General features: G+C 40.9%; 1 protein-coding gene across 7 annotated transcripts; it reads left to right on the forward strand.

The window, feature by feature from the left end:
• The first annotated feature begins 226 nt into the window (after nt 1-226).
• eps15 (epidermal growth factor receptor pathway substrate 15) lies at nt 227-22,493 on the forward strand. 7 transcript variants are annotated; one of them, XM_077533811.1, is made up of 25 exons: nt 227-369; nt 3,797-3,838; nt 4,534-4,623; nt 4,707-4,754; nt 4,834-4,929; nt 5,061-5,123; nt 5,275-5,400; nt 5,627-5,686; nt 6,672-6,902; nt 7,130-7,275; nt 8,523-8,679; nt 9,599-9,681; nt 11,167-11,239; nt 12,902-13,108; nt 13,274-13,471; nt 13,549-13,938; nt 14,014-14,094; nt 14,463-14,628; nt 14,710-14,754; nt 14,865-15,262; nt 15,330-15,399; nt 15,484-15,548; nt 16,475-16,610; nt 17,472-17,677; nt 21,486-22,493. In XM_077533811.1, exons 1-25 carry the CDS (start codon nt 343-345, stop codon nt 21,624-21,626), a joined length of 3,345 nt encoding a protein of 1,114 aa, XP_077389937.1. In that variant the 5' UTR covers nt 227-342; the 3' UTR covers nt 21,627-22,493. The 7 variants fall into 7 exon arrangements, with proteins under 7 accessions (XP_077389937.1, XP_077389940.1, XP_077389941.1 ...); XM_077533814.1 differs by having other exon boundaries at nt 229-369; nt 15,333-15,399; XM_077533815.1 differs by having other exon boundaries at nt 229-369; nt 13,549-13,932.
• The last annotated feature ends 1,933 nt before the right edge of the window (nt 22,494-24,426 follow it).

Raw genomic sequence — 24,426 nt, forward strand, 5'->3', positions numbered from 1 at the left:
TGGCACACGTAATTTGATTATTTAATAGAGTGTGATTTCCCCCCAAAGAAGAAATGCACTTGATTGGAGTTGACTTTTTTTTTTTCTTTTATAGGGGAATAGGGGAAACAAATTAATAGCTAAAGAAAATATAACCAAGGCCCAAGGTGCCACAAATTCAATAATTATATATAATACATAATTGTATATTTTTACCCTTTTTTTTCTTTTCTTTTTTTGCTTGTGTAGTAATTCCAGTCGACGCGGAAATCCACTTCCAGGTTTTCAGACGACCCGCGTGTGAATGCGTGCGTGTGTGGGCAAGAGCGCGGCGTGAAGGCAGCAGTGGGAAGCAGAAAGACTATGGCCGCCTCTCTGACTCTGACTCAGGTAACACTCTCGTCCAAACTCTTCTTGTGACGACAGACAGCGCTTCGTGTCCGACGTCTCCTCTGCTCGGAAACCGTCCGATAGCCGTTGAGGACTCTGGCGGACGAAACCGCAGCCTCGCTTCGATTGTTTTGCGCTTTTTTTCCGAGGGGAAGTTTACAGTGTTTTGCTTGTGACTGGGAAAAGTTTGTGCCTAATCTCTTTGGGGACTGCGTAAGGGCGTAGCTAGCTAGCTAGCTTGCTAGCTAACAGCTAGTTTGTGTGCAGTGCTTTGGGCCGTTTTGGATCCGCTTTACGACATTAACGATAAACGACATAATCTTGAGAGGCTTGGGTTTGCAAATGCCCATTTGTGGCAGACTAGCGCCTTGTTTTCATTGCATATTTTTGGCTTGTGATTTATGTTAACGTGACATGTGTGGCTGTGCTGGGGCTGCCCTATGCTGTCATTTTCTGGACAGTCAACCTCTCAACGTCAAGCGATAATTGATAGAGCTCCACTTTTGAGGTTTTGTCTTAGCAAAGTGTAGCTTTTTTCTTTTTCTTTTTCTTTTTTTAAATTCATTCTTAAGATCAGGAGTAAACAACATCCCCGATTTGGCGCCTTTTGACATTTGAGTGGGCTTTGAATACAAAGCACCTGAACTGTCAAAAAGTTTTGTTGCAGGTGTCACGATGAGGTGTTACCCGAGCCGCTGTTGCCTCTAACAACAACTCAAGAGCTGAGTGTGTGACCACATGAGTGGGTTCATTGCTGCGAACAATGTTGTCGTCAGGGTAGCCAGAAAGTAATATGTGACTGCAATCATGTTCATAAACGATTGAATAAAGGTACTGTAGTATTGTTTGTAATGACTAAATGTACTTATGTGTTTGTCTCTATTCGTTAATTAATTTTGACTGTTTGTTTGTTTCTTTGTTTATTCATTTTTTCCTTTAGGACACATTACAGCTTACATCGATCACATTAGATCATTTACAACATTGACATCTGAAAGAATGGCTGACGGGTAGAAGCCGATGGCTTATTCGAGACCCATCCCCATCGAACCATTACTAAAACGCATCAGTCATATACATTGTTTAGAATAGTCATTAATTCCTATCGTTATCCATCCATCCCAGACTATCCTAGACACTGCTCGCTCAGTTCATCTTGAATGTCCGTGTGTAGATTGTGGCTAGTCCGAGTCATTTGGAACTGGTGAATCGGTCCCCAGACACCACTAGCAGACCCACCCCGCCAGGTGAGCAGCCAAGGCAAGCACATTTTTTCTCGTTCACCAGTAGCGTCTTCGCTGACCTCGGATCAGCTTTCACACGTTGTGGCTTCCAGAAGAGTAGCTCGGCTTGCGTTCTGCCCATTGCTTTCAAGCAATATTGCCTCGATTCCACCACTGTTGCCAGCGACTTGTAGTTCTTGCTAGAGGACTCCTGAGCGCTACCTAGGCCAGCTCACCCAACAGGGGAGCTCACGCCAGCCGCATTCCAGGAGCCAGACCACCAACCTCATTTAGCAAATTGACAGCAGATTCATTGTAGCCACAATACAGTCTTATCATGTAGCCTTGACTGTTACAACAAATGTCCAAACGGAATTAGAGCTAGACAATATTTAGATTCATACGGGAACAGCAATACATGTTATCAATGGAGGTGTTTAAACAAGAGTTAGACTTGGCAATGTCAGCAAGTAATCATATTCAACTCCAGTTTTGGGTAATTAGTGATGTTGTGAGTTACTGTTGTTGATGTCTCTCAAGCTCCGCTAATTCTTCCACTCTTTTCACGATTCTTGTTTTTTGTTGACCAGAGGTATCTTTAGTTTGAATAAAAATTCGGCAGTCTTTTGTCCATGTGCTTTCGATAAGTCCATTCTTTCTCATTTGTCGCGCCTTTTTGGCGATGTCAACATTTTGTTTAGTGAGATTTTCGTTGATGTAGACATGTTTTCCACTAAGCTTGTGGTGGTCTCTTAGTAGAGCAATCTTTTTCTTTCTGCCAACAAACCTGATCAGAACTGCCGGTGGTCGTGTCCCTTTAGTTTGAAGCGAAAAGCACATCTGAATGTGCGCAGGATCTACAGTTAATCCCAAATCTCTGAGTTGAAGTGTCATTTGCTGTTCCACAGTCTCGTTCCCTGAATATTGGTCAGAATCTTCTGTGCTTGTGCCAGCCGCAACTCTCACAGAAGGGCCGCGACGCGGCTTGATCTTGATACCTGTGACTATCACATCGTTGATACGAAGATTCTGTTCCGAATCATCCACTTTTTGTTCCAAGGCAACAATGCGTCGATCTTTTTCTTGTATCTCTCTCGTCAATTGCTGTATTTCCTGAAGAAGTGACTTAATGCTCTTCTTCATTTCAAGTAATTCGGCGACCATTCCACTGAGTTTTTTAAGAGAAGATTTTATCTCTTGCAATTACTGTATATTATTTTTCCAAAATTGTTTAGCTCTATGACAATGTGTTGTGAAGTATTCTGTAGGTGTAGACATCATTGACAGTCAAGATCAAGTGGATGCACTAGTACAATGATTACTGTGTTTGCAGCCACAATTAGTTCCAGGCACACTATTGTGTGAAAAAAAAAACAGGCTTGGCCATAGAGAGATAAGTGTGTGCGCTCGCTTATCCAACTGTCAATTGACAGTTGCTACTTGTGAACGTTAAATGTTAAGTGGTCAAACTAACAGGCACTGAAAGATCCAGCAAAATCTTTGCCTTAATGGAGTGATTTTGGCAAGTTGTGTAAGGCGTTCATTACGCAAGCTGTTATGTTGTTCCTCGCTGCACCTGCTCCTTTTTTGAGAACATCAACAGTCAACACATTGGATATATGACGAAGGAAGTGCTGACTGTCTTCCTCTTCTTGGGCCCAGCTGTGGACGGTCAGTTATACTGAAAGAGGAAAGCTTAGAGCATCTGAGGCGAAATCTGCTGTCAAGTGCAAAATGGAGGGCACTGCCTATATCCTGACCTCAACTTCATCATTTTGTATTTTTGAAAATCATTGGTCTATTATGTTGTTTTTGATGAAAAGGAACTCACTAACAGTTTTGCCACATGTTTAACTTAAATGTCGCCTGTTTGACATGTTCATTTTGACAGCTGATTGGATTCATTATCACACTATCGCTTGCATCTTTTTGCTGTGGATTCTGTTAAAAAAAAAGTGAGGTGGTGGAGCTGGTTCTTTTTTATGAGGAGTGTATTGTATTAGTTACAGTAGAGTTGCCACAGGTATCCATTCAAATAACGACATTGGTTTACTGAGCCATTCGCAGTTTCACTGTGTACTCAGACTTGCTTGGCTTCATCTTTGAGGCTATGCCAGTGGCAGGATCAACCAGGTAGCCTCCGGGGCGAGGGCATCATTTTCAGTCAATCCTTAATAAATGTTGTGTTGTTCTTTCCTCAACAGCTCTCCAGTGGAAATCCCATTTACGACAAATACTATAGACAGGTATGCAATTACATTGTCAGTATAAAAGTCCTGTTTTATTAAGAACACTAAATAAAAAAAAAAAAAAAGTAATTGAATTGTGATTATTAGATGGTCTAAAGTCATCATTTAATAATACACCTGCACATTGGACAAAAAGGTCCATAAAAAGAGCTTGTATGAAAAAGTTTCTTTCCAATGATATTGATAAATTTTAATTGACTGAGGTATTGATTTAACATTTATGCTACCGGTATACAACCACAATAACAAAACCTCTCAAGTTTTTTTTTTAACAACTCTGGTATTGAGCTTATGAGATTGTGCACGTGTACCTAAAGTTGAGACTGGTTTGAGCATGTTGCAGAAATACAGTAGCTTCGTTTACTATGATCATGTTGCAGTGACCTCTCCAGTTATTGCTTCCCGTACAGGAAGTCAGACTATGAATTAATAATGCAGCGCTCTGCCCAATGGGTCATAGTGGGCTGCCTATTGACGTTATTCCACTGCTGAGAATAAAGCTTTGCTTTTATTGTCAATATTGATTTTAAGTGCCTTCTCAAAGTTATCACCATTTTTTTTACAACTGCATTTAATTTTCAATATTGCTTTTACGACAGTTGTGGAGCAAACCAGATTGCTAAAAAGTAAAGCACATGCAGAATATGCTGATTTATTTATAATGGATTATATTGTTGTCTGTGTGCCTGCAGGTGGATCCCAGAGGTAACGGGAGAGTGGCAGCAGCTGACGCAGCTCTGTTCCTGAAGCGATCGGGCCTGGCTGACCTGGTTCTGGGCAAGGTAAGTCAAGCCTGAAATCAACATGTTCGACTACGCTATCTAGCATCCGTGTGATGTTCGTGGATGATAAATGTCTCCCACAGATTTGGGATCTGTCTGATTCAGAACGGAAGGGTTCTCTTAACAAACAGGTATAAAAGCATAGCGGAGGGGCATCGTACGTTATTTTTTTACAAAATTATTGACTGTATGTTGACGTTACCTCCCCAGCAATTTTTCATCGCACTGCGCTTGGTGGCTTGTGCTCAGAATGGCCTGGAGGTGGCACTCAAGAGCCTTAACGTGGCTGTTCCGCCCCCCAAATTTGTAAGTCAACTGCTCTGCATCAGTCACGAATTCATGTCTGTATGATCAGCAACATGCTTCTATGTATTCTATTTTATGTCATAATTATTCTTCATATGTGAAATGATGACGCTAGTTGTATTTTTCCCCAGCAGGACACAAGCAGCCCATTGTTAGCAGGGGGGTTAACCACTGATCTTCACTGGGTTGTCAAGGTGATACCTTTTAAGCTGATGTCATTTTAGTAGCCACAAAATACAATCTAATGAGATCATATCTAAGATGTACTGTATATTTAAAAAAATATCTTTTGGTTATGCTGTTTAGCCAAACCTGTTTTTTCTTTTTTGCATTTTGTTCTCTCAGCCTGAAGAGAAGTTGAAGTTTGACTGCATCTTTGACAGCCTTGGCCCAGTCGGGGGGATGCTAACAGGAGACAAAGTCAAGCCTGTCCTGCTCAACTCCAAACTGCCAGTTGACATTTTGGGCCGGGTATGAGCTGCCTGTCACGCTATTTTCATGTATTGTTGTAGTAATTCCATTCCAATATAATAATTTGATGAGTCAAAACATCAGCAAATGAACAAACGCGATTCAGCAAGTAAAAAGGATGTGTTCTTATGACTCACGTTTGGTGAGATGAGGTTTTTGAGGAAATGAAAAAAAATACACAGTTTGCAATAATGCATCATATTAAATGTGTTGTTTCTTTTTGAAGGTGTGGGAGCTCAGTGACATCGACAGGGACGGCATGTTGGACAAAGATGAATTCTCAGTGGTAAGAAGTGAGGCTTACCGAACAGTACTGTGGATCTGGTCAATGTAGAATTAGACATCTAAAACAAAAGCAGTTTGAAGAATTGTAAAGATGATAATATTGTATTTTTTATTTATTTTTTTGATGGACAATGGGAGAGGGCTGTTGATTTCACTGTTTATTAGTGCAGTCCCAAGCTGCATTTTTAATCATTTGTTTTTATTTGTTGTTATTCCTGTCCTGGTAAAATACTAAATGTGAAACCGGTCCACTGTACTGCATTGAAAAAATATCAGTGACATTGATTAACTGACTTGGATTCAACTTTCGCATTTTCCACGTTATTTCGAGGCCCCATGAGCCTTTGAGCAAATTATGGGCGTTACTTCCGTTGTGAACTGGAACCGGCGTTTTGTTTACATGGTAACTTGGTTGCGCAATTCCACTGACAGAGACTTAAAGGGAAAGTCAACATTAAACATTTCTTTGCAGAAAATATGTTATATGTGGCCACACTAGTCTAAACATGACATTGTGATTAATATTAAATTTGTTTAATATGAGTTATGTAGCAAAATCCAGCCGTTTTTATCCATCTCAGGGGGCGGCCATTTTCCCACTTGCTCAGGTAATGGCCAATCACAGCTCACCTGTTTTCTGAAGCTGAACTTTGCTTGGTTGTTACCTGAGACCTGAGCAACTGTGATGTCATTTTCACTCGACAGCAAGTGGAAAATTGGCCGCCTTCTGATATTGATAAAAACTGCTGGATTTTGCTGCTTAAACGCAATATTAATCAAAACACCATATTTAGACTATTGTAGCTTCATAGAACATATCAAGAAATTTATTTTGGGTTGACTTCCAACAACGTCAAAAACAAAGCTTTTCTTTTCAGCTACTTGCAGGTTGTAAAACTATTTTACTGCATGTGTGATGACTTCAAACGTTCAAATAATAATTCTTCCCATATTTTCTGTATTTTATTGCCAAACTGCCCTGGCAGGCCATGTATCTGGTGTACAGAGCCCTGGAAGGAGAAAGTGTTCCCATGTCTCTCCCGCCTCCCCTGGTTCCACCCTCCAAGAGAAAAAAACCCTCGGTGCCTCCCGGGATGCCCTTGTTACCCTCACCCCCCTCCGTCAAAGACAGTCGCGCCTCCCATGCTGGCACTAAGACCATGCCCCTCCCCCCCAAACCCGCCCCAGCTCCTGCCCCGACGCCAGCAGCCGCCCCTGTGAGTACGCTACCAGTCCATCCTGGCCGTTACAGCTTAATTTTGTGTCAAGCACTTTTAAAATGATTTCAAACTGGATAGCGCAGTGTGTTTTTCAAAAGAACAAGACCAAAGGGAATGTGAAGGTAAATGATGTTACCGTTTGAGTATGCATTAGTTAGTTTGAGCTCTGACTTCTATCGTTTGAGTTGCAGCTTTCCTAAATGCACTTTTTGGCATGTGCTCAGTGGGTGGTGTCGCCGGCGGACAAAGCCAAATATGACGAACTCTTCAGCAAGACGGACGGCGACATGGATGGGCTGGTGTCCGGACCCGAAGTCAGAGATATCTTTCTCACAACGGGGCTGCCTTCTGCCACGCTCGCGCGCATTTGGTAAGAAACTCGTTTTGAATTTGGATCGTCATCTGTTGTTAGGTTTACTTACCCTTAAAAATGTGTAGTGTTTCCTTGTTCATCGCAGGTTTATCTTTCGCGGCCTCTCTGTTTTGCGGATTAATTACATAATTTTTATTTTATTTTATTTTTTTTATTTTACAATGTGCTTTTTTTTTTTGTTTGTTTGTTTTGTTTTTTTGTCTTTGAGCATCCATATCTCTCAAACCCTACATCTAACCGGGTACACACGGGCATCCACGGATTCATCTCGACAAGATCTTTACAACGGTGACTGTCCCGTCGCTCCACAACATTGCATTTTGGAGATAGAAAATAAATACTGTGCTGTATAACTAGTAAATTAAAAAAACAAACATACTTTTAATGGGAAAAATGACTAAAACTTAAATGATGAATGAAAAAGCAGTCATAATCATAAAAAATCATACCAAAACGAAGATAAAACGTATAAAAAATGAAATATGCTGTGCTGTATACTGTACTGTAATAAGTAAATTAAAAACAACATACTTGTAATGGAAAAATGAATGTAAATGAAAAAAGAACATATATGATGAATGAAAAAGCATTTATAATAAAGTAAAAATCATACCAAAACCAAGAAATGTACATCATAAACGAAAAAAAAAAATAAAAATTACGGGGATTTCCATTATCGCGGGTAGTTTTAGTAGCGTAACTCCTGCGATAATTGAGGGAACCCTGTAGTTGCAACCAGCCTAAAAAAGATGCGTGATAACCTTAAGAAGCATATTGTGAGTGTTAATGTAGACCAGAGGTGGGCAAACTTTTGTGCTCAAGGACAGGTTGTGCAAAGTCGCCCAATTCAACAAAATGTATTCATCTTTGAGTTACAAATTATTTAATAAGATTAGTTTTAAAGAGTAAATAAAATGAATGAATACATATTAATTTACCAACTAGGAAAAACTGAGATGAATGAACCAATTTACAGGAGTCATGATGATCAAGTATAAGTTTCTCATCTTAGCATTTTTAAAAAGAAGTCAATTTCCATGGAAAACAAAATGTCTCTGTATGGAAAAGTGACACTGTTGTGTGTCCAGATCCGGAAAAATAGAGAGCTTATTGATTTTCCCTAATTAGCTTCTGTCCTGCTGTGTCTGTCTGCTCCGTTGGCTCCTGTCATAATCGGCGAACACGATTGTGATCTGCCGCGCCCTGAGGTCTTGATCGTTAGTCTGTTGTGTAACTCCCCTCAGGGAGCTTTGTGACATTGGCGACATTGGAAAACTGACCCGAGAGCAGTTTGCCCTGGCGCTCCATCTGATCAATCAGAAGTTGACAAGAGGTCTGGACCCTCCGCAGAGCCTTTCACCGGAGATGATCCCGCCCTCTGACAGACTGAACATTAAACAGGTGAGATTTGCTCAATGCACTCAGGGATTCTTTGGTTTCCACAATTAAAAGCCCTGCCAAGTATTTTGACCACAAAATGGTGCAAGTTGAGGATCACGTCAGCGAACAAGTTTAAATTGCAGTCATTTGAAAGGTTAGCAGACATGCCTTTGTTGACGGGTATAATAGCAAAAACACTAATATATATGATGTATTCTGAGCCTTTGTGAGAGTTCTACCTGAGGTGTTAATCATTCTTAGAATTCTTTGCAAAGCATTCCCGGGATGCATATATGGTAGTAAAAGGTTGATGACCCCCACCTTCGATCCATGACATCTAAACATTTGACGTTCAGAACTGAGTGGTTGTGTATGCTGCTCAATGATACAGCATGTTCCCATTTGGGTACTTTTGCTAAAACTGTGCATTCTTCAGTATTTCTGCTGCTTTGCTTGTACTTATTTTTGGCTTGTCTTTCCTTTTGCTGTCATTGCAACAGTTTTTTTTTTTTAGCCCTCTCTTTCTACACTTCACATTTTTTACTCTGCCCCCTTCTCATGCGGATGGAACCGCCGCACCCCCCTGAGTGAGTTGCGCTGTCCATTTCATTCCTCTCTCTGTATGAGCCACTTCATTTTGTCTTTTTTTTTTTCCCCACCTGCTTGTTCCTGAAAAATCAATATAGATTTTGTTATAATTTGTATTTGTGTTTTTTGGCCCAGTTATATACACATTACAGAACCACTGCGTACAATCGTGATTTTGTCTTGTGCAACTTTTCTTCATCAGTGAGCTCATCAGTGCAACTGTAACCGGTGTTCGTTTATTTGTTTGTGCAGTTATGTGACTTGCTGGTTGCTATGTAATATTAGTGTCCATGTTCTCATCTGATGGCTCCTTGCCTCCATTTAACTAATCTCTGTGCTTCCTTTGCTCCAGAACAATATGGCCAACCTGGCAGCTGACTTCTCTGCCATCAAGGAGCTGGACTCGCTTAGTAACGAAATTGTCGAACTACAAAGGTACCATTTTGTCTGGTAGAAGTCATGCAGGTTGTGTTTTTGAGACATTTCAGTGCTGAGTTGTTAAGTGATTATGACAAATTTGTTTCTTTGCGAGTGTGTTGCTTCTTACCATAGGAACCATAGTGTTTCACTGACTGCATGATCTGTTCTGACCACCAGAGTGCAGTGTTGTCCACAATAATGACTTATTAATGAGAAAGCAGATATTTGTAGTCGGCAGAGAGTTGGGGCTGCAAAATATTTTCTTCTTCCTTGGGGTGTAACAAAAAATAATTGAAAAGCACTGACTTCAGCCATTTCTTCGAGCGGTGTGGTGAAGATGATTGATCTGTAGGTCTGCCTTTGGAAACTCTTCTGATATGAAAAATACCCATAGATACCCTAGAAATCAAGGTTGAATGGGATCCAGCACAAGAACTCTAAAAATTTGCTTTACCTTGCCAACAAGTTAATACTCAGTTAATCCAATCTGTCAAACCTGTATTAATTTGAGTAGGGATGGGCGAGTACCGATACCAGGTATCAGTATTAGCCCTTACCCGACCATATTCCAATATGTGGGTAGTCACGATCGCCTACCCTCTTGTGGTTGTTTTACAATCAGGAGCTCGAAATTATAAGGATAGAGTTAACTACTTGTATCAGTCTGAAAAAAAACTGTTATCGAACATCCCTAAATTTCAGTACAGTGCATTATATGTTGGCTACATGATATGGCAAAATAATACAAACAGTTGACTTTAGATGACGTAATAATAATCTCAAAATACGCTCATCTTACTGCAATAAGGTCAAGTATCTCAGACTTCTTACTATGGATTAGATGAGAGATGACGACATTTATAGGCAGCGTTGTATGATGTGTATACATGCTTGGATGCAAGTTTAATGAGTGTACAGATGATGTGAAGTGGTCTTCAGAAAATACTGCACTATCTCCAACATATTTGTGGTGACATGATTGGAAAACTAACTAGTCTACAGAAACAACAAACTACCAGTACAACCACAATGCTAAATGAATACCTCTGACCATCAATAGATTTTGACGTAGCTCATTAAATTGTGAAGTGTATAATGTCTATCTAATGTGTGCCTTTTCCCATAAGTGATGAAAATAAAATGCACTTCGAGTTGCATTGATGAATCACTGTTAGAGGCGTTCAGGCAGCAATAGAAGGACGTACCATAGACTGGTCCTTCCTCCCCTCCTCCCTCATGCCAGCCATCTGCTTCTCACCTCTCATCTCCCACTACATGACAGATCAAACACAAGCTCACTTCCTCCGCTTTATCGCAGCGTCAATTCGTAATTTCCTTTAAATCGACGATCATGGTTGTCGAGCGAGAGCAGGGGATTGCGGCTGAGGACCGATCTGACAGGAGTTCATCCGATGACTGGCTGTGGCCTTGCGGTCTTGGAATGATACCTTCTTTGTCCTCAGTGGCTAAATGTTCCTTTCTGTTGTGCTGGAACGCCAGGGAGAAAACCACGGTGGAAGAAGAGATCAAGGAGAAGGAGGCGGCCATCAGCGAGCGCAGCAACGAGGTCCAGGTAAGACCAGTTTATTAGCCAACTGTTTAGTTTTTAAAATGTTGATTTGGACAGTCCAATTGTTGGAACATGCAATACTTGTTTCTGCTGGGTGCCATTTTAGGATAACATACAGTGTCGATTTACTTTTGTTGAAAGAATAAATAGTGAAATAGCACATGAGCTACCTGAGATGTTTTGTGAGCAACAACGGAGACCAAGAAGCTGGTGTCCTTGTGTGGGTGTGTCGGAATTCCTCACAAGTGAACACTATTTTGGGCGATAATGGCTTAAAGGGGCAGTCGGTTATTTCAGTCCAAGACGTGGGAGCTTTCTCAAGGGACTCTTATATTGATGTTGATCTTATATAGCTTGTTTAGCTTGTTTTCACTGCACTCTATTTCCACACAGTCAATAATGACCTGATACCTGCACATAACACCCACATAACTTTCAGCTCACAATAATAGCTTTCTGGTGAAGCAACATTTGGGTTTTAAAATTTGTGTGGTTAGCTGAAATTGTCATTTCTGGAAACATACCAGTTTAATCAGACTGTACAACCCCCCACATATTCATTGTTCAGCATTTGCTGACTTTGGGGAACCCATTCTCTGTGGTTTGCCCCCCAAATAACTATCCTGTGTTGTTTTAGTGCTTAAGTCTTTGGTGTCCTTCTGTGGCATCTGGATATCAAGTACCGGTAACTACAGTGGTGCATTGACTGTTGAATTGAATTCTTTTAATTCAAGACGGTTGTTTCTCAAACCAATTGCATTATAATTCATCTTTCCCTTTTTAAATGATTAAAAAATACCATTAATCTTTTGCAGCCCTACGTTATCGCTAACACACATGAAACATAGAAAGAAGAGTCTTACAAATAACTATGTTGAACTGAGGGGGAAGAGCATCGTACAGCCAGACCATAAAACTTGTCTAATAAAACAGAAGTGTAGAAAGCTTTTTTGGTTACTTGCAGATTTTTGCTATTCACTGCAGGGCTCAATCACCATCCCTGCGAAAAGAGGGCATTTACTGTATAATATGTTCTGGTAATGGTGAGGTTCTGAATCACAGCCTTAGTTGAAATTCACATTAGCTCAGCAGATGGCGCCTCACACTTTGTAAAACATCCCCCTCAAAATGATTTTAGATTTACACAAACAGTAACGGAGATTAATGTAAGATGCGTACTGTGGGTCACTAGACGTGTAAATCCATTTTCCACTTTTTAAAGCTGTTGCATAGCAGTAATATTTTCCACTTGCATTGAAATTATATTATTTTTACAAAGGTAATTTAAAAATGAGAACCACATTTCATGTTTTATACTCACTTTGACATAGTTTCTCCTTTTTAAAAACACATGAATTTAGCTGAAGTATGCGTGTATTCATATGAAAATTTCGTATGATGAAAGTTGGTGTGAAAGTCCCTGTTGCCACTTCCGCTCTGCAGATGAGTCACATTAAGTGTCAACTGAAGTTTAACTGAGCTGTTTTCTAAGCCGTGGTATTGTGATGGTAGTAGGGCTTCAACTAATGATTATTTTAATAAAACTTGACATGCGAAACCTGGAAATTCTTACGTAACTGCCCAAGAGGCATCATTTGGTAAAGTCTAAGGGTGGCCTTAAGAGATGCGTTTTAGTTCCATACTTTGAAAACATGTTTTCCACAGGACCTGCAGAGTGAGGTGGCAAGAGAAAGCGAGGCACTGCAGCAGCTTCAGACTCAGCGTCAGAAGGTGCAGGAGGCTTTGGAGGACCTGGACCAACAGAAGGGCTCATTGGAGGAGCAGCTGGCGCACATACGCCAGCAGACCAGCCAAGAGAGCCAACTGGTGGGTTTGGCAGAAGGCTTTTGTCACCCCCCTCAAAACAACCAGGTTACAAAATGTTCTTACAAGCCTAACAATCATAGGCATAACGAATGTTTTTGAGCATATTTTAACTTTTGTGATCAAAGGTGGACTTCTTTAAGTTCTTTACTATTTAATGCACAACCTTGTATGTGTCTATTAACGTAAAACCCGATCCAAATTTACTCTCAGATTACGTCGCTGCAGTCTGAGCACGAGGAGCAGGAGCAGAGGATATGTCAGTACGAGGAGGACCTGGTCCAGGCGCGAGAGGAGCTTCTAGCCCTGCAGGAGGAGAGCAGGAAGCTGCAGGAGAAGGTTCAAGCTGCACAGGAGCAACTCACACCTCTGCAGGAGTCTGTGCGCGACTCCTTCACACAAGTTGCGCAGGTCCGATCGAAACTTGGCAACCTGTGTTTTCTCACTCCTGCCATATTGTGCTTGGCATTTAACGTTCTGCTCTTCAGGTCCAACACAAACTGAACGACCTTCAGGTGGAAGAGAGGTCGGTGGCGGCCCAGCTGAGCTGGAAGAGGGCTTTGGAAGACGACTCTCCCGTCATGGTCAACGGATCGGCAGGGGCCACGCCAGAGCTCCATCACAGGGACCCTTTCCAGGAGGACCAACCTAAGGAGAAAACGGAAGAAGAACCAGCTGCTCCCTCAAACCCTCAAAAAGAACTCTCAGAACAACCAGAGAAAGGAATGAAGGAAGAAAAGGACGACGAGCGCCCCAAGACTCCCGAAGAAGAAAAAGTGAGGCCTGATGCTTTGGATGACCTTTACACTAGCTTAGCCTCCTCTGAGATGTGCACAAATCTGCCCACGCTTGCCAAGACACAGGAGAAAAGTGTAAATGTATCAAACAACAAGCATAATTGAACAGTCTGAATTGATTTTGTTTTAACTCACCTTCTTCTGTGACATGTCCAGGAACAGAATAACCCGTCACCTGACGTCTCCTCAGAAGCCCAAGATGATGCAGCAGAGTCACCTAAAACAAGCTCAGCAAAGGTAAAGACTTGTCATGCATCAGTAATGATGAATTCATTTATTGTGCCTTGAAGCAATTGACAAGTAACTTACCGGCCATGTCAGTAGCAACCAACAGAGGGCGCTATTGATTCATTTAAGTCAGAGTCAGCGCTTGAGTTTGGCCAACTCAGGTTCAGCATGGTAACAAGATGGCGTCCATATGTCATGTAACCAGAAGTTGTCCAATCACAGCGTACTCTACGCGATTGTGATTAGCCAAACTCTATTGATGACTCTGATTTGAGTCATATAGAAATGAATAGAGAACATAACGGCCTCAATATCTTGAAGTTATGATTTGTGAATGTCTGTCAACCCGAGTGGGCACTTTTCTCACTGTTCATCAGGTGTCATCACCAGAGCCCGAGGTCAAACAGGAAGCTGCAGCAACCTCAGAAGTCATCTCGTCCTCATTACCAGCACAAGCGCTTCCTCCTCGCCCCGCGACGGCTCCTGCCAGCCAGCCATCTTTGCCCGAGATGGACTTCTTCCACTCGGACCCGTTTACAGAGCGTGAGCCCCATCATATCTGCAACACGTGTCAGCTGTTGTCTTTGATGCCGCAGGTTTGAAAATGTGACATTTGTTTTCTAGACGATCCGTTTAAAGATGACCTGTTTGGAAAAGTGGAAGCTGCTGGTAAGTTTGATAAAACAAATTGAGCTTAAGTCTCTGGTAATACATGATTTTTTTATTTTATATTTTTTTGCTACTAATTATTAATTCAACTATTTTTTTTGTCCCATTAGACCCATTTGGGGGAGATCCTTTCAAAGGGTCAGACCCTTTCGCAACAGACAATTTCTTCACGCAAACCTCGACCAGCCATTTTTCCTCCGGCGACCCTTTCACTGGCTCCGCCGACCCGTTCGGTAACACTGCCGACGCGCCAGAGCCAGACCTGTTCGCGGCCAAGCGCAACGATCCCGCGCCAGCAACGGTGGCCGAACCGGACCCTTTCGCCTCCCAGCCAACGAATCCGCCCGCGACAGCTGCAGATCCGTTCAGCTCCACGGGAAAAGACGCGGCTGAATCGGACCCGTTCCCTCAGACGGTGAACGCCGCTGGTGAGGAAGATCCATTTGGTTCTCAATACACAGGGAAAGATCCATTTAGCACCTCTCCACCCAACGCTGCTCTGGTATTGGTAAGTCCACTCTAAGACATTGAAAGTCTAACTCGTATTACTTTAGTTTGACGTTTAATCTTCTTAGAAGGACGCTGCAGCAACCAGTGATCCTTTCGCGCCAGGTGGTACCACAGTGAGTGCCAGCTCGGACCCAGGTAGGACTTCTCACATGCTACTATGCCATGTGGATATCTGACAGCATTATGTTGCTAATGTCAATGTGCTCTTTGTGATTATAGATCCATTCGCTGCTGTGTTTGGGAACGAATCGTTAGGCTTTGCTGATTTCAGTGCTCTCACAAAGGTAATGTTCATTTTCAGCGCAGTGATTGTGCCTCAGAATTCTTGAGGAATATTAGTTGATGTCCAGTGGGATTCACTTTTATTCAACTACCAAAACTCAACTTAAAATGAAACTTGAAAAAGCAACCAGAAAATAAATCACCATACTAACAAAGTATACCATATGCTGCTCAAATTGCTTAATAATGCGTCACATTCACACAGTATGTATATGTTCGTGATCATTTTATGATCATTAAAACTCAAAATCACAATTTATTTTTAATTAATTGGACAACCCTACAACAGTGATAGCTTAAACTTACAAGGTCCTCAACGTTTGTTTTGAGTTCAAAGCAAAAATTTTATGTACAATTTAACTGCAGACACTTCGCCTCTAGATGGCAGCAGCAAACTTCACAAACATCCGGCCACTCTAATTACATGTGGTTAACCTGGCAATGACTGTTCAGGTATTTTATTGCTTTTTGCTCATAATGTCCTCATGTTTTGTATAGATATTATGCCAAATTTATTATAACTGACTTATAAGAAAAAGCGTGCAGAGAAGAAGTGAATATATCCACTAGATTTAAAAGCTCAAATCACAGAAAACATGGGCCTTAGTCCAAACAAGATTTTGTTGAAACTCTACAGTTGGAAGTGAGGAAAGTGTGGTCTAAAGGGCAAAAAAAAAAGTTAATGGATATAGCCCAAATATTATTAATTTTACACGCTTGCAAACCACGCAAACATTTTGCACTGTATGAGTGTAACTTGCCCTCAGTGTTGGTAAATGAGTCAGTGGAAGTGGAGACTATTACATGTTGGTTTACTTTCTATCATGGGATTGGAACAAAAACAGTAAATGTGAGAACAGTGTATGAGACTATTATGTAAAATTAGTTCTTTACAAGCTCCTAACTTTGCTTTCTGTATGCATTGCAGTCAAACGGTGCCGATCAGTTCGGCATCAACAATAAGAACTTGTTCCACGATGACAGCCAGCCTGCCAACACGGACGTTCCCCCGGCCCTGCCTCCCAAAACGGGTACGCCGACGAGACCACCACCTCCCCCTCCAGGTCAGTAGTGAGTCAATTTGGAAGCAGATTAATTAGAAGTGAGTAGAGCTGAGCTGTTAGGGCTGAACAATTAATCAAATACAAATCCACATGGCAGTGTAGTAAAATGGAATTTTAACATTGTGTAATATATTAAATTGTGTAATATATTAAATTAAGCTATTACTGTTACATTTGACGAGCTTTGGGTGACCCTAAATGACCTTGAAACATTGAGGAAATGAAAAAAATCACGTGTTCACATGAGGACATCCCTAATAATTTGTTGTTGTAGTAAAGATTAATTTATTGCTTGTGTTTATGGGAAGAGTGTTTTGAAATAAATATATATATTAAATTGCAATATTGATAGGCATGGAAGCGTATTGCATACACTTTTTTTTTGGGGGGGGGGGTTTGTTTGATTGAATTATTAAGAAAAACTTCAGCATTAAAAAAAAAAAAAAAAGGGGGGGGGGGGGGGGGGGATTCCAAAAAACAGCACCAAAAAAAAAAACTCAGAAAAACAGAAATTGGTGCTCTGTTTTTCCTCCTGTTTTCGGAATATTTTTTTATGACAGGAAAAAATCAGCAAACCAGGAGGAAAAATATATTCAGAAAAACTGAAAAATTACTTAAAAAAAACAAAAACAAAACAAAGCCAACCCCCCCATCCAAATAAAAAATAGTCCGAAAAACAGAACTCCCCCCGCACCCCCCACCCACCCCAAGTGAATGCAATACACTTCCATAGAGAGGGGAAAAAATTATAATTAGATTATTTTTCAAAATCATTCACCCCTAATAGAAAAGCAGCTTTAATGTTATTGCGACTGCTCGTCGTCACGCCTTCTGAAACTCGCACTTGCGTCGTCATCGCAGGTAAGAGATCCTCCCTCTCCAGAACCGAGTCCTCGGACTCCTTCCAGCGACGCGGCCACTTCCCTACGCAGACCTCGGGAGAGTTCTCCTCCTCTTCCTCCTCCTCCTCCCTGCCTGCCAAGGATCCCGTAGCCGACCCCTTCGCCCCCTCCTCCCCTCCTCGTCAACACGTACAGGAAGCTGACCGATTTGCCAGCTTTGACAAAGTGAGCACCACCCCGTCGCCATCTCCCTCACCTCCACCTGACTCTCAGTAGACACGCACGCACACGCTCGTCTCTGCTCTCGTCTTACTCCCTGCTTTTGCCAGGCAAGCAGCGTCGCTCTCTCATTCCCTCCATCCACTGCCGCAAGAAACCAGTCGACACTTTGTTTTGTTTTGTTTTTTTTGTTGTTAAAGTTTGTTATTCATTTTTTGTTGTGGTTGGATGCATTTGTATGAAGGGATGTGGCGACACTGTACACCAAATAGATGCACATTAGTGGCAATTACCCAACTTAATCTACCTTTATGACTATCACATAACTATATAAACCATTAAATACTAGACCAAATGCAAAACCTACGCAGTGGTGCCTTGTAATATGACTTTAATTTGTTTTGTTTGTTAAACTTTGTTTAAAATTTGTTAATTTGTTAATCTGTTTTCTCTCAAATCACCTTTCCCCATTGAAATGAATGGAAATGCCATTAATCTGTTCCAGCATCCCCCAATAATCTTTGTTTTTGTTTCTTAATAGGGAGAAATGCACTCAACAATGTTGTACTTAATAAAAAAAAAAACCAGAGTAATAAGATTAAAATAATGTACAGCATTAAACAGTTGGTGCTTTTTGATTTAATGCTCCAGTCGAATTCATTGTGCTCTTCATTCTGGTGTCTCCCAAGTCGGGTCACTCCTATCTAAAGGCATCACTGTAGTCTAAGTTGCATCGGCTGGCGCTACTGATTCTGAAGGCCAATTAGATTGTCCTGGCAGGAATGAGATGGTTAAATCTGATTGGAAAAAAAAGCATACTGCACTTGAAGAAGTACATCTACGAGAAACAGTCCCACAAAAAAATGTTTGTCAGCGAATGGAGGAATGACGCAGGAGGAGGCTGTTCGTCTGGCTCTCATTCGCCATCCCAAATCTCATCCAAAGTTCATTTTAATTAACAGCTTTCGCCCGACTGAGACGTTTCATGCAACTTTTAATTCCACTTGTGTCCCAGGTTCAGCACATGTCATATTTGCATCAGTGCACTATTTTACAGTTTTACAAAGTTTGGGTGACATTGATTTAAATAAATAAGTAAAAAAAAAAAAAAAAGTCCTATTGTAACAGTGCAATGTGGCTTGCATGACTTCATTACCGCCACCCCATCACATGATTATACCCGCACGACCCCTGCATGCCCCTTATTGTGTAGCTAGTGCTTTCTGTGTGTCTGTCCTTAAATCTTTGTTCTTGAAGACGTTAAATAAAAAGTTAAATTATGGGCGCCCTCTTTGACTTCTGTGGTTCCATCTGCATGTATCTATCTGCATGAGCTTTTCCTATTTGACTTTGTGAGCCAAACAATACGAAATTTATTTTACCTCATTCACTGTCAGCCCATTTAAAATTGATCTATGGCCATCAATGGCACTGAATGAGTTAAATGTGTCTGTAACAAATGTGTTTTCATACAGAACTTAGCTTATTCAATGCAAGTACGATGCAGAATGCCCCAAAAGTTGACCGCAAATCTGTGGTTGACTTGCAAGTTGTTTGCATTTCATAACATTTTTCCCCATTGGAAATAATGCAGTGTGAATTATGTGAGGTGTGGTGTTTATTTAAATGAAACAGGTAATTAATTGTGGAATGGCTTTTAGGCTGTTTATGTGAGGGAAAATTGTATAGCACTGAAGTAAAGAGTTTGACCACATTTAATACAGTATTTAATTGAACGGAGTTGGAAGTCACCTACATTGTAAAAATAAATAAATAACCACCATGCCTCAATTACCATCCATTTAAATAAACGTTTCACCCTAAATACTTTTATTTTTTTTTAAACTCCCATTCTGTTGCGTACTTTTTTCTTTTCTTTCTTTAGACTAGTGTTTTTCAACCTTTCAAGACGAGGCACAAAAATGCTTCACATAAAAAAATGAGGACCATTACAAGTGTGCCTAATTTGACCATCTCTAAACGTTTTACTACCCGTCCAACTGTTCAATGTTTCAGGATTTGTTGTGAGCTGAATGGCAAAATTCGCAACAGGCGTTAGCTCCTTGAATGGAACAATACATCCACAGCTTCAAGTACAATTGCTATTAAAACAGGCCTTTTAATCGCACTGTTAGCATTTTGACATCATGAGACCAGACGATTACATAACTGGTCAAAGTGTCAGCAGGCTGCAACTGGAAGAGTCACAGAAAGGCGTAGAAGTGGTCGTCCTTGGAATTTGTCATGGACCAAATGTGAATATCTAGTTCACTTTAGAACAGTTGGATATTTGCATTCAAAAGTTGAGAAGGTTGGCCTGTATAGCCTAGTCTGTAAAATGTAGGCGTGATTCTTTGAACACAAAGCTATTATTCTGTTGTATGAACGGCAACAGAACAAAATGAAAGCACATGCAAGGAGCATGGAGAAGACCCTAACATGGAATTAAGCGTGTGATAAACAACCAGATTGACTCCTGATGTGATATACGAGGTCGGTCCGTGTACTTTTCGGTCATTCGTTTTTCCTTCTGAAGCAAGGACACGGAAAACGGGAAACAAACCGATTTCCGTTTTGTTTTGATGTATATGAACAAATAACGGGAAACTAGTCGTCTCCCGTTTTTGTTGAAATAAAAATGAAAAACGGGAAATGAGCCCTTATCCGATGTTCTATTAGGTGTTTATTTAGCACAAATCGGTAAATTAAATGTGGCCGTAAACCGTTTTTCGCAAACTGGTTTCTCCTTGACCCGGAAGCCGTTCATCTTTTGAGGCGCGTCGCTGCGGCTGTTGCAGTGGCAGCTTGCTGCCCCCTAGTGTCTATTTCGAGGCCTTTCGATGGCTATCACAACCTGATAGTGTATGGAATCACAGGAGTGCCAAAATTAATAGGAAATACAAACAATCCATAACAGAAATATCAAAAATATGAGTCCATAGTGGAAATGAAATATAACGGCATGACATGACGTCTAGTGAAATCGCTGCACATCTATGTAGCCAATTTGGCCCCATAAGAGGACTTTCGCAAAGAAATGTCCGAGGGTGGCTCTCAGATCATTGTCTGTTAGAGGCCTCGAAATAGACACTAGGGGGCAGCAAGCTTCCACTGCAGCAGCCGCAGTGCGCGCCGCATAAGATGAACGGCTTCCGGGTCAAGGAGAAACCAGCTTGCGAAAAACGGTTTACGGCCACATTTCATTTCCCGATATGTGCTAAATAAACACATAATAGAACATCGGATAAGGGCTCGTTTCCCGTTTTACATTTTAATTTTTATTTCAACAAAAACGGGAGACGACTCGTTTCCCGTTATTTGTTCATATACATCAAAACAAAAAACGGAAATCTGTTTGTTTCCCGTTTTCCTTGCTTCAGAAGGAAAAACGAATGGCCGAAAAGTACACGGACCGAGGCCACACCCCCTTTTAAAAGCAGCACAACACAGTGTTGGGTGTGTTTGTTTTTAGGCTTAATCACTGTCAAGGAGAATTACAAGTTGTGTTTTTACAATAACCACGCACGTTTGCTTTCTGCTAGTTTAATGCTAACACAACAAAATGCAATATACGGGCTACAAATTGCGTTGATAATTGCTCTTATAACCTTTTCAACAGTAGATACTTGATTACAAACTGTTCTTTTTTGTGGAGCAGATTAAGCTTTAACCATTCACATAGTCGCGAAATGAATTAAACCTGCAAGCAATCTGTGGATCATGGTGGCGTCGCCATATTTATGTAGTCAGTCCTAGTAACTATACTGTGTGTTTTTAAATGTCTTTTATTTTTTATTTATTTATTTTTTGACAGTACCCAACGGAAGAAGACATGATCGAGTGGGCAAAGCGCGAGAGCGAGCGGGAAGAGAAAGAGCGTCTGGCCAGGCTCACCCAGCAGGAGCAAGAGGACCTGGAGTTGGCCATCGCTCTCAGCAAGTCTGAACTTTCTTGAGGGGCTTCTTCCCTTCGTCCGTCACTCCCCATCCAACCCCCCCGCCCACTCAGCCCTCAGTGGCCTGTTCAAGCACCAAAGTGTCATGGGGACCCTGTTGGACTAATTTAGCGCGTTCTTGGACTAAAGAAATGTTGTCCTCAAGACTGTCTTTTCCATCCTGTTGTGAGGATGAACAGGGAAAAACAGAGATTCATGTCCCTTTATGACTTACTCCAGAATGTAACTTATTCTAAACCTGCACTCACACTTCTAGAGCTTTATCCACTAAACTAACCCACTACGGTCCATTTCAGAGAAGCCCTCGCCCCTCTCTTTTTTATTATTATTTTTTTTTTGAAGATTACCAGTCAAAATGTCTCTAAAAGTCATCCAACTGGAATGTAGCAGGCATCATGACTGAATGTGATTTTATTCACCCCCCCTCTCGCCCAAACCGGACGACAAGCAGATGTGAAGTGCACGCCAGGTTCTGACTTTAAAAAAAAAATCAACCAGTAGGCCCAGCATGGTTTATATAAGAAAAGCATGAAACGAACTGCATCCAGATAATGATTGTGTTTTGGAATGAGCATTAAGATTCAACACGAATCTATCTATATTTCCAGATGTAAACTAAATGTAACATTTGAGAAGCTATATCATTTTTTCGGCATCTTTTAAATACTGTAATAACTTGAATTTTGGTTATTTTTTAAAAGATGTCAGTTAAGGGTGCGCCTTTGAAGTTCGGTGTGGCGACTCTGTGTCTGCATTGGTTCAGAAGCCACAGCAGACTCCACTTGAACACTGCTTTCCTAACTTTGTACAGCAAAATGGAACAATTAAATGCATAAATCATTAAATGTACACAACTGTTACAAGTTATCCATTCGCTTATTCGTGACTGATAGATCAGCGTAAGCACCTACTACGTCATCTCTATAATCAGTGCATGGTGCATTGAGATGCAAGTTTACTTCAAACTCAAAAGACTTGCATCGCAAATCAGCTTTTCTTATTTCAATTCCAGCCTGACACACACAGAAACAAGTTGTGTTTTAATAAGAAAAATTAATTCTATGACAACAGTTTTTGCCTAAATTCAATGGACATTGTTTTGCTCATTCTACTCTATGTGCTTTGTCCACCTGGGGGCAGTATAATACACACATACAGACATCTCGGCGGTCACAGCGTCTTACTAAGTTCTATACCAGTGCCACTTGTTAGCCCATCAATGGTGTTTTGTTTGTTAGCATTAAGCTAGCTGGCAATTCTATATTTTTCTATACTTCTATAATGCGTCAAGGGGATAATTTTCAGTACGAGAAGAGCAAAACGAAGCCTCTCTTTATACAGTATCTTCCTCTTCTGTCTTTACCCACTCGCTATTTGTAGCCTGATAGGACGCTTGTAATTTCCTCTTTTTGTGTGGTGACTCCACGCTGCAGCTCACTTGTAATTTGTGTAAATAGACCAGCCAGTCGGCCGGGCCTTCACAACCGCATTTGTACAGACAAACAACCACTAATTTTTCCAGGCATGCTCACAAATGACATTTTCTGGCAAATACGTAATGCCCTGCCTCAACATGTACTATGGAGCTATATAATGTAACAGCTTTTAAAAAGCAGTAGTGGTCATTTTACAGTGTGATTTATTGAGAAGCATAGTGATCGCAACATCTGCATCAGAGTTCTCATATTGTGGGTTTCAATCTTGACTCAGGCCTTTGAGTGTTGAGTTTACTAGAGATGGATGGGGAGACAGAAGTAGGATGTTGTGATGATGCAAGAAAAAAAAAACATGACAAGTGGACACTAGGATGGATAAAGGGGAAGGTTAACCACATTACTAGCTTCAGTTAGCATCAAGTTAGTATCAAGCTCATTTTTGTCGCAGGCCACATTGTAGTTATGACTGTGAAACCATATAAAATGTTTAATTACCTTCTCATGTTATTACATACATATATATATACAGTGCACTACAAATTGATGGCTTACTAGTTTTGAACTCAGGAGTCAATAATTGACAATTCCCAACATATGGGCATTTCTGATATTTCCGGAATGGAAATGCTTCTTTTACACTGCATATGAAAATAAACGACATTGCATTGCGTTTTCCTGCGACTAGCATACAAACCAGGCAGATTGTTTTAGTAGTCAAACGAGATTTCATCACATTTGAAAAAAAAAAAAAAATCCTGACAAATCAAATTACAATGATCCCAAGTTAAATGTGTTTCAATAAGCGGAGAGCATCATTTCACTGAGTGATGTCATTTTGACTTGTGACGTAAGCTCTGCATTGTCAATAATAGTTGGTCTCAACTATGTGAAAACAAAATATTTGCAACATAGATCAACATTATTATATGACAATTTGAAATGTTGGTAGGCCTACAGATTTTAGCAAGCACTGAGGAAGTTGACGTGCTTGATTTGCTTTTGTGGACCACGTAAAATTATGTTGCGGGTCACATCTGGCCCCTGGACCTTGAGCTTGACGCTCGTGCCTATTTATGTATTTAATTTGTGAATTTTAGGTCAGGAGATACATTCCAACAATCTGAAAGTTTAGTATCTTCCTCAAAAACACTGTGACAAGGTTTTGTGACAGCACAATTAACGAAAGAACCCCAACAGATTGAGTTCAAAGAGATATTTGTGACAAAATCACAGCAGTTCATCCAAGAAAGAAGCCGAGAGAAGCAATAGCGACGTCAACGTTACAGTAAATATTGACATTTGTCGAAATGACGTCATCATCACTGCTGGCAAATGCACCTTTTCCTACGTCACGCGGGCGGAGG

The sequence above is a fragment of the Festucalex cinctus genome, chromosome 10 (assembly GCF_051991245.1).
Source record: "Festucalex cinctus isolate MCC-2025b chromosome 10, RoL_Fcin_1.0, whole genome shotgun sequence".
NCBI lineage: Eukaryota > Metazoa > Chordata > Actinopteri > Syngnathiformes > Syngnathidae > Festucalex > Festucalex cinctus.

Excerpts from the sequence above, each read along its gene's own strand:
- eps15 (XM_077533811.1), top strand. The coding sequence starts at position 343 with ATGGCCGCCTCTCTGACTCTGACTCAG. Across the intron at positions 7,276-8,522 it reads GCCACGCTCGCGCGCATTTG|GGAGCTTTGTGACATTGGCG; the intron begins GTAAGAAACTCG and ends AACTCCCCTCAG. Across the intron at positions 9,682-11,166 it reads GAAATTGTCGAACTACAAAG|GGAGAAAACCACGGTGGAAG; the intron begins GTACCATTTTGT and ends CTGGAACGCCAG.